The 14,071-nt window shown below is 41.2% G+C and overlaps 2 protein-coding genes across 2 annotated transcripts in view; one reads left to right on the top strand and one right to left on the bottom strand.

Moving 5' to 3' along the window:
- The window catches only part of LOC103922933 (chromosome unknown open reading frame, human CXorf40B), a 700,660-nt gene that overhangs the window by 506,423 nt on the left and 180,166 nt on the right, over nucleotides 1-14,071 (bottom strand). The window lies entirely within an intron of this gene.
- The window catches only part of AFF2 (AF4/FMR2 family, member 2), a 256,405-nt gene that overhangs the window by 221,123 nt on the left and 21,211 nt on the right, over nucleotides 1-14,071 (top strand). The window contains exons 12-15 of the mRNA XM_009331422.1: nucleotides 2,398-2,557; nucleotides 3,090-4,109; nucleotides 6,217-6,341; nucleotides 12,548-12,782. Of these exons, the coding sequence (XP_009329697.1) occupies nucleotides 2,398-2,557; nucleotides 3,090-4,109; nucleotides 6,217-6,341; nucleotides 12,548-12,782 (1,540 nt within the window). The remainder of the gene's footprint in view (nucleotides 1-2,397; nucleotides 2,558-3,089; nucleotides 4,110-6,216; nucleotides 6,342-12,547; nucleotides 12,783-14,071) is intronic.

Here is a 14,071-nt window from a genome sequence, read left to right as displayed (position 1 = left end):
CAGCACTCTCAGGTGGATCCCATCCGGCCCCATAGACTTGTGAGCATCCAGGTGGTGTAGCAGGTCGTTGACCGCTTCCTCTTGCATTATGGGGGGTTTATCCTGCTCGCTGTCCCTGTCTTCCAGCTCAGGGGGCTGAGTACCCTGAGGATAACTGGTCTGCCTGTTAAAGACTGAGGCAAAGAAGGCATGAAGTACTTCAGCCTCTTCCTCGTCCTCAGTGACAATGTTCCCCCCCTGCCTCCAATAAAGGATGGAGATCCTCCTTGGCTCTCTTCTTGTCATTAATATATTTGTAAAAACATTTTTTGTTGTCTTTAATGACAGTGGCCAGATTGTGTTCTAGCTGGGCTTTTGCCTTTCTCATTTCCTCTCTGCATGACCTAACGAGATCCCTGTACTCTTCTTGAGTCGCCTGCCCCTTCTTCCGCAGGTGGTAAACTCTCTTTTTTTTCCTGAGTCCCAGCAAGAGCTCCCCGTTCAGCCAGGCCAGTCGTCTTCCCCACCTGTTCTTCTTACGGCATATGGGGACAGCCTGCTCCTGCGCCTTAAGTCCTCCTTAAGACTTCCTTCTTGAAGATCGTCCAGCCTTCCTGGACCCCTTTGCCCTTCAGGACTGTCTCCCAAGGGACTGGCTCAACCAGCATCCTGAACAGGCCAAAATCCGCCCTCCGGAAGTCCATGGTTGCAGTTTTGCTGCCCCCCCTCCTTACTTCACCAAGAATCGAGAATTCTACCATTTCATGGTCGCTAAGCCCAAGATGGCCTCCGACCACCACGTCTCCCACCAGTCCTTCTCTGTTTGTATAAGGCCTATATATATAAGACCAAAATTACAAGATATTGAATGGAAAGGCAAACTCCCCTACAAACATATCCACTTTTTCTCTTTGAGTGAAGAGCCTCTAGAAGAAGAAAAAAAAAAGTATATGCACTTAATGAGCAACAAAGTTAGTGATCTGTAGCAATTACCCAAGTGAGTAATTTTGTTTCATTAATGCACCCTAAAGCACCAAGCTGTTTTGTCAATGGGCACTGCAGGGCCGTTGCAATGCTCAGAGAGACAGTTATGTTACCAACCGCGGTGTAAGGGATAGGTTTACCAACAAGGAGGGAGAAAGTAGCTTAGCATAAGAAGAAAATTGAAGAGCATCTATTATTGTCACAGAAGCCAATGGCGATACTTGTAAAGACTCTAGCAGAGCAGGGTCACACATTGGTTTTTTCTGGCTTTTCCAACTTCCAACTTCTTGGTTACTGTGGGTTTTTTAAGTGGGCATCTTGATGCACATAGCATCTCAGTTTGAAAAGGGAAGGAGGGCATGTACCTGGCTTACTTGAATCCTTCTCGGAGGAAAGTAGAAAAGCAGATAGCAGAAACGAAGGCAAAGCTGTATTATAACTTCTAGGCATCTCTGGATCACTCGATATGGGACACACACAGCATATGATATATTAAGGTGAAGTATTGAATATCCATAAAGGAGTACTAGCAAGTGGTGTCAATTTTCAAACACTTTGCTTTGTCAGCTTCACAAATATAAAATCAATCATCAAAAAGTCTCTGTATAGATCAGCTGAAGAAACATAAAATCATATGGTTATCTCCCTGACAAAAAAGTTGAAATTAAAGATGAGTTTATAAAGACTCAGACTGGCAGAATTCTGTAGTGCTAAAAACTGGGGTCATCCAACCTCTCAGTTTAGAAATAAATGCTGAGGAAAAACAATGACACCCAGTGCACTGCTAGTAAATACATCTTGGAGGACAGTTGAACACGCAGAAAAATAGATTTCACAGAGAGGCTTATTTTCAGCATGAATGCCATTTTCTCACTGCATTATCATAAACATGAGAGGAAAAAACAGCTATAAATAAAAAATCCTTGGGCAGTCCCCGGAGACTTGTCAAAAATATGTAGTTTTCATACGCTGCAGTGTAAAAGTATTCATTAAAATTAATTTTTAAAATGCCCTGTCCAATATTAGTTGCCTGATGTCCCTTCTTTGATCATAAATTATAAATGAACTGGCAAAAAATGAAGAAACCGTGATTCCATTAATGAATTATTTAAGTGTGATTGTTAGTTTTTGCAATCATTGGGCTAATAAGCTCAGGCTTGTGACACTGAGGTGTTTCTCATTTGAGGATGATGATGATGGTAATGTTATTAACACCATTATCAGTGTGTCCCGTGAAGCATAAACCCAATGCTCCTTTGGTGGCTATGCGGTGGCATGGCTGCTGGAGCTTTCATTGGGTCTATACTGCAGGAGAGGGACTTGACACTGAGGAAAGTCGGTGTGAACAGGGTTCGCTGGGTGGCTCCCCCCAAGGCAATACTTTAAGAAAGACAAGCAGCATACTGACACAAGAGGATCTTCTCTCCGCAGCAGCCTGCCAGTGCCAGCGGCACACACAACCGGCTTGGCCCATTCCAGCGGCGGCTCTGGGAGCTCCAGCGAGTCTGAGAGCAGCTCTGAGTCCGACTCCGACAGCGAGAGCAGCTCCAGTGACAGCGAGTGCAACGAGGAGTCACGCAGTGCCACGCCGGAGGTAAAGCCACACTCTCAGCTCCTCCCCAGTGGGGACTTGGAGGGGGAAGCATCAAAGGGAGTGAAATCCTGCTCCCTGTTAGGAAAATGTTGGAGTTCTGTGCTGTTTGATGCTGTCAACTTTTTTCTCCCTTTACAGTTTTACGTGTATGACCCACATACTCATTCTAGCTTTTGGAAGAATCCTTCTGGCCTACATTTGAATTGCTTTAAAGAAATATTTAGATTTTTGCCAGTAGCTAGAGAAGATTTTATTGACACAGTATTCAGCTGGGACTAAGGAAAGGCAACATGACAAAACTATGTCTTCAGGGACCAGCTAAACTTTTTAGTTGTATTAAATTTCTCCAGGGCCACATTGTAAACCAGATAAGGAAGCCTAATTAACCATAAATACTCCATAAATACTCCTATAAAACTAGCAGTCACCACTAGTTGACTGAAATAAAAGGGTACGTTAAAAGCGTTCATATTTAAAGGGAAAAGCATTGCTTCTGTCTGAGATTTGTTCCTTGTCGTTCTTCAAACTGCAGCCTGAACCCCCCTCAACAAACAAATGGCAGCTGGATAAATGGCTAAATAAAGTGAACCCCCACAACAAGACCATCATCAACAATCAAAATGAGCCTCACAGCGAGACCAGCTCCCAGGCCCAGAGCAACCAGCAGGCCGAAGGGCCAAACAAAGGGAAGCTCAACAGCAGCCTGCCCCCGACTGATTCCAAAGACCGGGTGATCCTTAGTCCCATCCGAGAGAAAGCCAAACCGCGGGTTGCCCAAAAAACCCCAGAGGCAAAAAGCTCCAAGCAGAAGTCACCAGCTCATAATGAGCCAACTTCACAAAGGACTACTGGGAAAAAGCAACCCAAAAAGGTAGAAAGGACTTCCAGTGTAGAAGAGTATAACTGGCCCAAACCAAATAATACCAGCAACACTCCCAAAGAAAAAGACACACAGGAACCCCCCGAGCAGCCAAAGGTTCGAACTAAAGCAGCAGTTGGGAAGACCGCTCCAAGGAAAGAACCACGAACTAGCACAGGTCTCACTTCAGAGAAGAAAAAATACAGAGGCCCCAGCAAAATTGTCCCTAAGTCCCGGGAATTCATTGAAACAGATTCATCTACTTCTGACTCAAATACAGACCAGGAGGAGAGCTTGCAGGCTAAGGTATTGCCAGCTTGCACTGGGTCTGGCAGTAGCGTCAAAGTGAAGGACTCTGGCAGTAACATCCTCAGCGTAAGTAGTTTAACTAGCAATGGCAGCAACACATCCATTGACCAGACCAGCAATGACTTGGAGGAGCAGCTCTTTTCTCCTATCCCAATTGTACAAAATGAACTTCTGTCCCCACTGAGAGAATATGAAGAACTCAAATCTCTGTGGGTGAAAATAGACCTTAGTTTACTCTCTAGGATACCTGGACAAGAGCCTTTTGAGACCACGTCTGTGAAAAGTGAACCAAGAGAGGCAAATGTGAAACACAGGCGACCATCTCGAGAATCCCCTACCCCAGCAGCTGAAAAACCATCCACAAAATCCAAAAGGAAACATAAGGTAAGTCGTTTTCATCGTTCGGATGAATTTCTATGCATCCTCGAGGTCAGGACCACAGTCAGTGATTCCTCACCATACTGCAGCAGGGCTGTCGCAAGGCATCGTAACGCTAAGGTTTTATTGTTTTTACAAAGGACATACATTTACAAGTGCATTACAAATTAACATCAGAAACTAGTAAAAAACAAACTCCAGCTGAAAAAATCAATGAACAATGTATTTTTTTGAGATTTGTCTTATGAGCTTTTTCACTGTATTTGCTCACTTACCCATTAATTTCCAGTGTTCTGTAATCTGCAGAAAGAGTCCCAGTGACGAGTTCACATTACTACGGGTTCAGGCATACTCCGAAAATGTGACTTCTATTTGGAAGGCAGGGTGTTATTGTCTGCAGAATTAAGGCATTTTCACCACTGGCTTAAACAGGCATTAAAGTCAGTGGGATGGTCCTTGCTTATGCTCCTGGTGAATTTAGTCTTTATATTGTTTTGTTGTATAAACAAATGTGATTCAAAGAAATATCATTTGCTTAACTAGCTGCTTTCTCTACACAGCTACCTGAAAAAGCAAATATATTTTGACTTAAGGCGTTATGTTTAATCATATGCTTTATGTTATTTATGCCCAAGGGTATCTTATCTTGTGGGATATGACAGTGCACTTCAAACTAAATGTGTTTTCAGAAAAGAAACTGAAGTTTTATATCATAAATGAATTTTTGTAGTCACTTTTTCCAGCTGAAATGATTGTGCTCTGGTCTGTCTGAGAAGTGATCATAGCATTTTTTTTTTTATACCCCAAATTTTATAAATCATTGTGAATGTGACTTCAGCTGTCTGTTCTATTGGACTTCTTGAAATCCTGAGTTTGAGCAGTCCAGTGGCACGAGAGAGTTAATACAAGACAAAGACAGACAATGCCAGGCAGACGCAGGGTCTGCACCCCTGCCTACATGAGTCACTGCACTGGCTCCTTCCCTGTTGAATTAAGTGGAAATAATCACATGAGTAAACTCAGCAGGTTTTTATTCAATTTATATTCTAGCTGTACACTAGAGGCAGAGCTGTAAGAAGGAAGGAGAAAAGAAGAAAGAGGAAAGGGGTGTATAAATGTCCATGCTTATGTGTATGTATAAGTACACCAGGGTGTATATCAATTACAGAAAAAACCTTCTTGCTAGGTAAGTGTGGAGTGTCAGTATGATGGAGAAGGAATTTTGGCTAAAACACTGGTATAGTATTGGCAACTAAACTGAGGGGTCCCAAGAAAAAAAAAAAGGTTTATATAAAAGTTGGAACCTCATAATTTCATTAGCTGGGACTTTGAATCAGAAAGTAACAAAATAAGGAATCTCGCTCTGGGACTGTACAAACATACGCTACGCTCTGAAACAGCCCATTCAGTTGCTGTATGATTGTTCACTGCTACCCAAGGGGAAACAAACCAATTAGGATGACTTGAGGATATATCAACAGTTAAAACACGGTAGGGAGAGCCTGATTTGTGTTTCTAAATCATGCTATTAAAAGATTTATTTTAGCCATCTACTAGTGGGCTTGAAGGCTGATATGAAGGTTCCAGTGACAGAGCAGTAATCAGCTTTGCTTGTATCATCCTAGTTCAGGCACAAAAGTCATGCATCAGGGAATCTTTCAAAGCAAATTTTAAACCAGCTGTCGCTGTTAACAACTACACCAGCTCAGTGCTGTAGTCCTTTAGTCCTGTGAGGAATACTGACTCAGGGAAGTTTTCCTATCAACTTCCATTAAGTCAATGAGTAAAAGCTATTTACTTGAGTAAGATTTGGTGCTATCAAGTCATTGCATCTGAATTATTAATTAAATTCCAGTGCACTACAGAAGATAACTGTAGCACATGAGGCGTTTTGCTTCCTAATTATCTGGCTATGTCACTTGTTATATAACTTCATGTCATGTGTTTGGAGCACGTTTAGCCCTGATTTCAGGTGACTTTCACTTCTCTCAGACCAGTATTTTAACTGCTGCTACTATAAAGGAAAAACACTGAGATTCCTGAGCTCCTCTTAATGGCAAGTGAAATTGTGCATAGATGCTGGATCTTTCAAGCTCTACCTTTTTTGTTAAAGCAGCCAGAAAGCCTGGATACCTTTGTTGAAAGCAAGAAGCAGCGCCTGGAGGACCCTTCAGCTTCGTGCCTGCTCCCACCTTGTATCTCTCCGATACCGAATCACAGATTAACCAGCACTAAAGAGTAAGTTCTTTTCTTTTTTTCACATAACATTCATGAGGGATTTCATGGTACTGTTCTACAAATGTCTTTGCTGTAGAGCCAGATGGGCTTTACAGCCCATAAGCATAAGTGACCCAGCATTGCTATTCCCATCCATCAGGAAGACGATCCACATGGTTTTGGACGAGATTCATTCATCCTTCTGATGGACTACAGGAATTCAGAGTGCCACCACAATCCTGGTGTACCCTTCTACCCCCATACTGCATCCTTTCAATGTTCTCTCTTGCCCCCATCATCCCTAACCTCTATGGCCAGAGAATCCTACTAAAAGTGGGCTTTATTTGATTGCCTGGAGTTTATTTTTTTAAATTGTTTTTGTAAGAGACAGTTCTCAGTTTTATTGGACGAAATAGTGACTTTGCCATTCACTTCAGTGGCTCTTGTTCTTTAGCTGTGTATACAGCAATGCCAGGGGTGACCATCTTAAATGTTTCAGACATACGTGCTTTGTATTTTCAGCAGACATATAATCAAATAGTTTGTGCCTTTCAGAGTGCCTTTGAGAGATGGCTATAATGCTTGAGCAAACAGGCGCCACGTAAATAATGATTCTGATTAGTATAATCACAAGATTAACATTCTATAAATAACCAAAGAGTCCAGTTCCCTTCTGTCATCAATTTTGTGCTTTTACAGTTTTGAGATGAGGCACTTCTTTCTGCTTTGCACTAGGACAAGCAAAGAATCAAACACACAATGTGCTTCTGAAAACAATTTGATTGTAGTAGTATTTAAATTTAGATAAAGTTTAAAAATCATTTATGAAATAGCACACAAATTTTAAAATCCATGAAGAAGGTTGAGCATCATTTTATTTATACCGGTGTAATTACTGAGTAACTTCTGTCCTTGAACTAACCCCTCATTCTACCACTGAGAAAATCAGGGTTCGAGTCTGGAAAAGGCAGATGAGTTGAAAGTTACGATGTGGTCTGTAACATGTTGCACATTTGATAAACATCATGATGGGTGTTGCCTGATTGTCATTGCTAGAAATATGATGAGCAGAGATATATTGCAGAAGGAATCAAGGATTATCCATCCCCAACACCTCCACAATCCATTAAAAAAATCTTTCTATTCTTGTCGCCGGCAAGCCCTAAGGATCCACCCCCAACCTGATGTTTCTTAATTTGAGCTTGTTTTCCAGGTCATTAATTTGATTCCTCAGAGCTTTCAAGCCTTTGGTATTCTCTGTTAAAATATAATTGTGTCCATCAGTAGTTATTTCCATATGCTAGCTTTTCCTCTCGTCTGCCTTAAGTTTTGAAACAAAATTTTCTGACTTCTTTTCCACTGCAGTGATTGAGACCTGGATCACACTGCATTTGTTATTAGTGTCTTCAGAGTTCTCTTGAAACAAATGCAATATTGTTTGATAATTCAGGTCTTCAACTCCCAGAGACGTGCAACTGAATATAGATCAACGTATTTCCCAAAAGATTAGGGAGCTGGCTGAACTCTGTGACAACAAATTTCTGGAGAGCCACAGGTTTTTTTTAAGCAGTCAGGAGTGGTTCAGTTCTCCAGAGGGTTAAATAGAATTTTAAGGGGAGGCAGGAGAAAGGGGAAGCTGAAAGTACACTGTTCAGGGGCATGGGGGAAAAGAACACTTCAGTGGGAAAAGGTTGAAAGACAGGTTCTGCCATTTGCTCCTTTATTCCCAAAGGTCCTATGTTTTCTTTCAGAACTCCTAAGTCTCTATGTAAGGACTTTGAGAAATGAGGGTGATTCAGCTATCGGTGTGATGATGATGTTCATCCATTAAGAAGGTGTTACGTCCCATGGTGGATGTTCCCACTCGGGAGGAACCTTAGGTCTCTCCCGTTAGAACTTGATCCCTGTGCCAACAAGCCAAGTTCCCCAAGGCAGACTTCAGAGACTTTCATTGGGCTTTTTTATAGATACAAGAGTGTTTTGACAGAAAAACCATGATCTCTGGGCCAAAATTTGGAGGCGTTCAGGAGTCTGGAGGAATCAGTGAAAGATAGGCCACACCCATGCTTGTGCAGATCCCACTGGCTCCCTATGTATGGTTTAGGCATTTGAATACATTTCTCTCATAATCTTTCCCTCATAATCTTGCCCTAAATATATGGGCTCAATAAAGCAAGCAAAGATGCACAATTAATTTTTAAAGGGTTACATGTCTAATATGGGCAATTACATGCCTAATTTCCACAAGTTGCTATGACCACATGTACAATTTGAGTGTAGAAATTTCAAATGGTCAGTTGTGAACTTCAAAGCCATTCGCACAACCAAAAAGCCAGTTTGTATTATGTAGTCATCGCATAAGCAATTAGTTATCTCTCTGTTCCTTCCTTCACACACTCTGGCGCGGATGCCTTTTCCTAAATCTGACGTGACACTTAAAATATAATTATTCAATCTATTGCCACTGTATTCTCCTTATTTCTGATGTTTCATAGCAAATGAAGAAATAGATGACATTGTGTTTTGTCCAAGTAATTCATAGTAATACCTTGAAACACTGCTGTGAGGCTGGATTTTTGTCAGATCAGCTGCCCACTTTGCAGCAGAGGATTATTTATGTATTTACTTGCTTGCCAGAGCAATTTTAATTTAAGCATTAATTGTATGTGCTGCTGAATACCATTTATATCCAAATACCTGATTGGTAGACCCAGTCCAGACAGAGCACTATTCGCCAACATTTGGCAGTTTGTAACGACACAGAGAGTTATTTGCTGGTGCAAACTGCGAGTCTGAATTTCAAACTAGACTCATACCAGTGAAACATGCCTGCCATCTAACAGGCACGCCTGAAGTCTGTCTGAGGCAAGCATTTCAGCCTGTTTTTCAAGATTTGCTGTTCCCTTTTGTTTGACCTTTAGTTAGAGATGCACCTGTACTTGGCAACATATATTAGTCGATCCCTTGGGTAGTCACAACAGCATTCGTTGGGGTTCGTTCACGGCGGAGGCAGCCTTCTACGTCTATGACAATGACTTCAGCCTCATTCAGTTGCTGCCATATGGTCCAAGCTAATGCGGGAGTGACCTTTCCCTGCTAACCCCCTGCAGAAAATCAGATACACCGTCAATGTGCGGCATTTCATTGTGGACAGGGATAGTAGAGGCAAAGGAAAGCCAAGTGATTGGTATAGACAATGGCTTTGTCTCACTAACAGGCCAGAGATACCACTGCATACCACAAGGAGTGGATAAAGAAAGGCAGCTTGAAATGTGAGAGTAGATGGAAATTCTCTCTCCTTCATACACTGACCTCTTATTGCCTGCTTGCTTGCTTTCTGCCCTAGAAGAAACCAGGCTGAAAAAAAAAGCAGATAGGGAGCCTTCTCGTTCCTTGATAATTGGCCTTTTCAGACACAAAGATTAAACCCTGCAGCCACAAGACCATCAGTTCTGCTTGTATTTTTTCTTTGCACTTTTATTGTGTTTCTCCCTAGATTTTAAATATAGTTTAACTAACAATCATGTCGGCAAATTAAACCATTGAGTCTCGGTAATTATTGTAATAAATTCATTCAAAATTAGCGATTACCGCAATCAAAGACCAGTTTCTTAGCCCATTAACAGCCCAAAGCAAAGTGACAATCTGGTTAACTGCTGGTAACAACCTATTTTATGGAGGTTATTGTTAACATAAATACTTTGGCATAAATCTGAAGGAGGTAACATTGCTAAATAAATTATCAGCTTAATTCCTGCGAAAACTCATAGGATTAAGTGGGCAATAGGGAAAAAAAGAAGAAAAAAGAAAAAACAGATAGAATTATAACCGTAAAGTATTGTTGTTGTTTTTTTAATTTGAGTTATGTTAAAAAAAAAATCCTCAAATGCATTTTCCTTTGTGGTTAAGTCTTCCCACCCACAGAATGAGTTGTGTGCCAGAGCTGCGTAGCTGCACCTATATCGCAGTTTGCCCCATCTTATATTTGAGCTCAAAGATGAAGTGAACTGGTGAGGTTTTAAGTAGTGAAGTTTTAACCATGGTACCTGCAGTCATCTTAGTTTTTTCTTGTACTCCTCTCTTAATCCCTCCACCTCCGTGTAGCAGCTGAGGAATGTTGCTTCGATTGCTTTATATGTGCCTTAAATTTCCCCATGCAGTGGTAGACTCTCTGCAAGCGACAGTCTTGCATTAGCCCTGGAAATAGCCATGGATGGGCTGAGGAACCTCACTAGTGGTGCAGAGTCAGATCCTAAAGGGGACTTGGCCAATGGCTCCCATTCAGGTTTTCTTCAGATGCTTTTGAGATAGATCTGCCAGACTTGGTTGCTCTTCCCTTTGCTGTAGCAGGGAGAAAGAAGAGCTCCTCAGACCTCCATGCACAGGGGCACGGAGAACCACTTCAGTCTGCACTCCCACCCATACATGCATGTTCAGGGTTCCCTGTGTAGGACACCCATTTGGGAGGCAGACGGTTCAGATTCTGCTCCTGGGTATTTCATTAACTGTGTCTGCTTTGCCTCTGTACAATCCAGTAACACATGCACGTCTTCTTGGGGTAGTGCTTACCCTCCATTGGAAAACTTTCCTGTGGAAAAAGTTCAGAGTATTAATGTGCTATAGCTATGGTAACTTGTCTGAGTTCCAAAATGCCCTTTGCGGGTAAGAAAGCTAACAGATGGGCCTTTGAGTGAGAACTTCTTGGAGGACATGTTGCAGTACCACATGTGCATAAAATCAGTCTCCTCGAAGAACTGCCAGTCTCTTCGCACCTGGTTGCTTTTCTTTGATCTTCTTCAGGCCTTTGTGTTTTCTGAGCTGGACAGCATCCATACCAGTCCTACTGTAAGGCAATATGAATTCTGTGCTCGTTTTATTTCTTCAGCCTGAAGATTTTTAATATCAGAGAGTTTCAAATAAGATATTTTTAACTCTGCTTCAGTAGAATTAAAATAGTTTTGAGTAGAAGAGCTATAAAACCTGAAACATGGGGAGTTTGCTTGATTTCACTCTGTGATTTCACAGATAGGCTAAAATATTTTTGTATCACCAAAGGTCCAAAGTAGGGGAATGACCAAAGCAGGTGTAGGTATTGATACTGTTGGTGAAACTGCAAAAGAGGCCAGACTGCAATGAGAGCAAGCTCCAGAATGAGGAGTAAGGAAACTTGGGTTGCCTTCTGGCAAAGCAGATCAATAATTCCTGACACTGACTGAAAGTGACTGGGAACAAAACATAAATTCTTGTTGACTTAATTTGTTATTGAAATTTTAGTCAATAATCATGAAAAGTAAATGATCGTGTAGTGCAATATTAGATGTCTAACAAAAGATTAAAATTCAGGTTATCTTCATTGACTGAGCTAGGACAGTACCTAAAATAAAAATCTATGAGTAGATTAACATGTTAAACAGTCAGTGGGATGTTGGGTTTTATTTTTTTCTTTTTTGATGGATTTGAGGGGTGAAAGGTCTAGCAGGTTTTTTTGGTTTTACTGTGTATTACAGCTGCCATTTCTAGCCAGCCAACAATTTCTGTACATAAAACAGACAATAGTTTATCATATTACTTGAGCTTTCATGTCAAAACCACATTCATTTTCTGAATCACGTTCAATTCATCAACCAATATTTGCTCAAGGGCTTTTGCCAGCTACAATGTATCATTTTAATATAGTGTTGAACATTGGTTTTATTCTAGAGGTCAAATAATTATTATCTTGTTATTGTTACGGTTATCATTTTGTAGTTGTTATAAATTATTTTTTGGTTCACATGCCATGTGCTATTATGTTTTTTTGCAAAGGTTGCTTATGTGGGCCCTAGTCTACCTCTTAAAAAGATGCTTAATGTTAAATACATAAATAGCCATACTTGATGTCAAAGAAACTAACCCCATGCATAAAACTTTCCAGCACTTTGCTGAGTCAGAACCTCTATGACCTCTCAAATGAAGACTGACTCAAATTAGCATTTAAATTGGGTGCAATTTGTACTAATGCACTGGAAGTTGTCCTCTAAAGCAGGAAGTTTCTGCAGCCATTGAAAAGGCAGAGGTAGCTCTTCTGTTTTCACTGCCTGTCCCCTTTTGACTTAGCTGCTAGGACATGGGGACTGCAGGACATATTTGAGGGTAGAGCTGGCTTCTCTAAATAAAATCTAGAGCTTTGTGCTATGAAGGATTAACCAAGGTTCTTGAAATGCAACTGGTTCTTATCTGTGTCCCAGGAGCAGCAGTAGCTCAGTGAAGAAGGTGGCAAAGAAAAGAGAAGAGAAGCTGTTCCCTCCTCCATTATCCCCCCTCTTGGATGAGCCTGTGCACCGGCGGCACAGCAGTGACAACAGCTCCTTCAGCCAAGAGACCAACATCACAAACACCTCTCAAACCAGCAGCTCTTCCTCCTCTGTTTCTAAACACAGAAAGAATGAAAATAAATCCTCTTCTAACCCCAAAGGAATCTGTGTAAGTAACCGACCTCAGTTGCTGGAAGTGAACAAGATAAAATAAAATTAACAGCTTTGTTCTGTTTGATTTTTTTTTTCCCAGTGTCTATTTTGAAATGCTTGTGTAGCCCTACTCAAGAGCAGCGAGGAGTGGATGTTTGCAGAGCTGGGCATAAGCAACTCTTGCAAGTTCCATTTTTAGGTCAGCGTTAGGCATCTACTTGGCGTTGTGTATCACTCCCTGAAATACCCAGTCCCTGAGCCTCAGAGGAGAGACTTTGCAGCCACCAGCTAGCTGCAATTAGTCCCTTAACTCCGTAGCTACAACACACACATTTTGAAAATAAAACATCAAGAATTTTGGTATCCATCACCTGAATGATTACCCCAAATTCTCAGCCAGAATTAAGCACTGTAGTTGTACTGAATATTGCAGCCTAAACTAAACAGACAATAAAAATCTAACAAAAAGCTACCTGTCCATAGCACACTCAACATGGAAATATCTTCTCTCAGGTTTGCAGGCTCCCAGCTTCCAGCAGCAAGGTTTATTTACACCTCATCTCCATGAATTACTTATATAAGCTTTCAGATACCATGTAAATAGGGTTTTCCGCCCAAAAACCCCCCATCATTCTGTTACGGCCATCTCCCCATCAAAGATTTTCACACAGACAATTCTTTCTTGCTTGCTTTTCACCAGATTCAGATGGGGTTTTTTACTGAAAATACATGGAAAAGAGCCAAAACTAGAAGCTGCATAGCAAATTCACTAAAAAACAGTAAAATTTCACATCAGTTTGTCATCCTCTTTTAGAGAAAACAGGGAAACTTCAGGTTTTGGGCCCGTTTTAGAAAACAGTCCTTCCTCTAAAGTTTCAACCATATCATTTAGTATCAAACTGTATTTTAGTATCACTGTCAAAATTAAAAGACAAGAAGAAAATCCTGCCACAGAAAAGGACATGCATAGCCCCATTTTTCACAGTTCGCCACTTTGCGAGAGGTTGTTATCCTGCACTGTAATAGTAAAACTCACAAGTTGCATTGGATCGTAGGTGACAAATCACTTCACCTTATTCATTCATCCCTGTTGCGTTCTGATATCATTGTGTCACTTCAAGCTGAGAGAGTAATACACATGCCTTCAACTGAAATCAATGCCAAAATGAACTGCATATGTCAGCAAATAAACAATGCTATGTAAACAGCAGGGCCACTTCCTCTCACTCCCATCACCTCCCGTCAGATTTATCCTTGGTTTATCTATTATCCTGATACATGAAATATTTGTCTTCTAAAATATGT

The sequence above is a fragment of the Pygoscelis adeliae genome, unplaced genomic scaffold, assembly GCF_000699105.1.
Source record: "Pygoscelis adeliae isolate BGI_AS28 unplaced genomic scaffold, ASM69910v1 Scaffold100, whole genome shotgun sequence".
NCBI lineage: Eukaryota > Metazoa > Chordata > Aves > Sphenisciformes > Spheniscidae > Pygoscelis > Pygoscelis adeliae.
The sequence above is the reverse complement of the archived record's forward strand: the minus strand, read 5'-3'. Positions and strand labels throughout refer to the sequence as shown.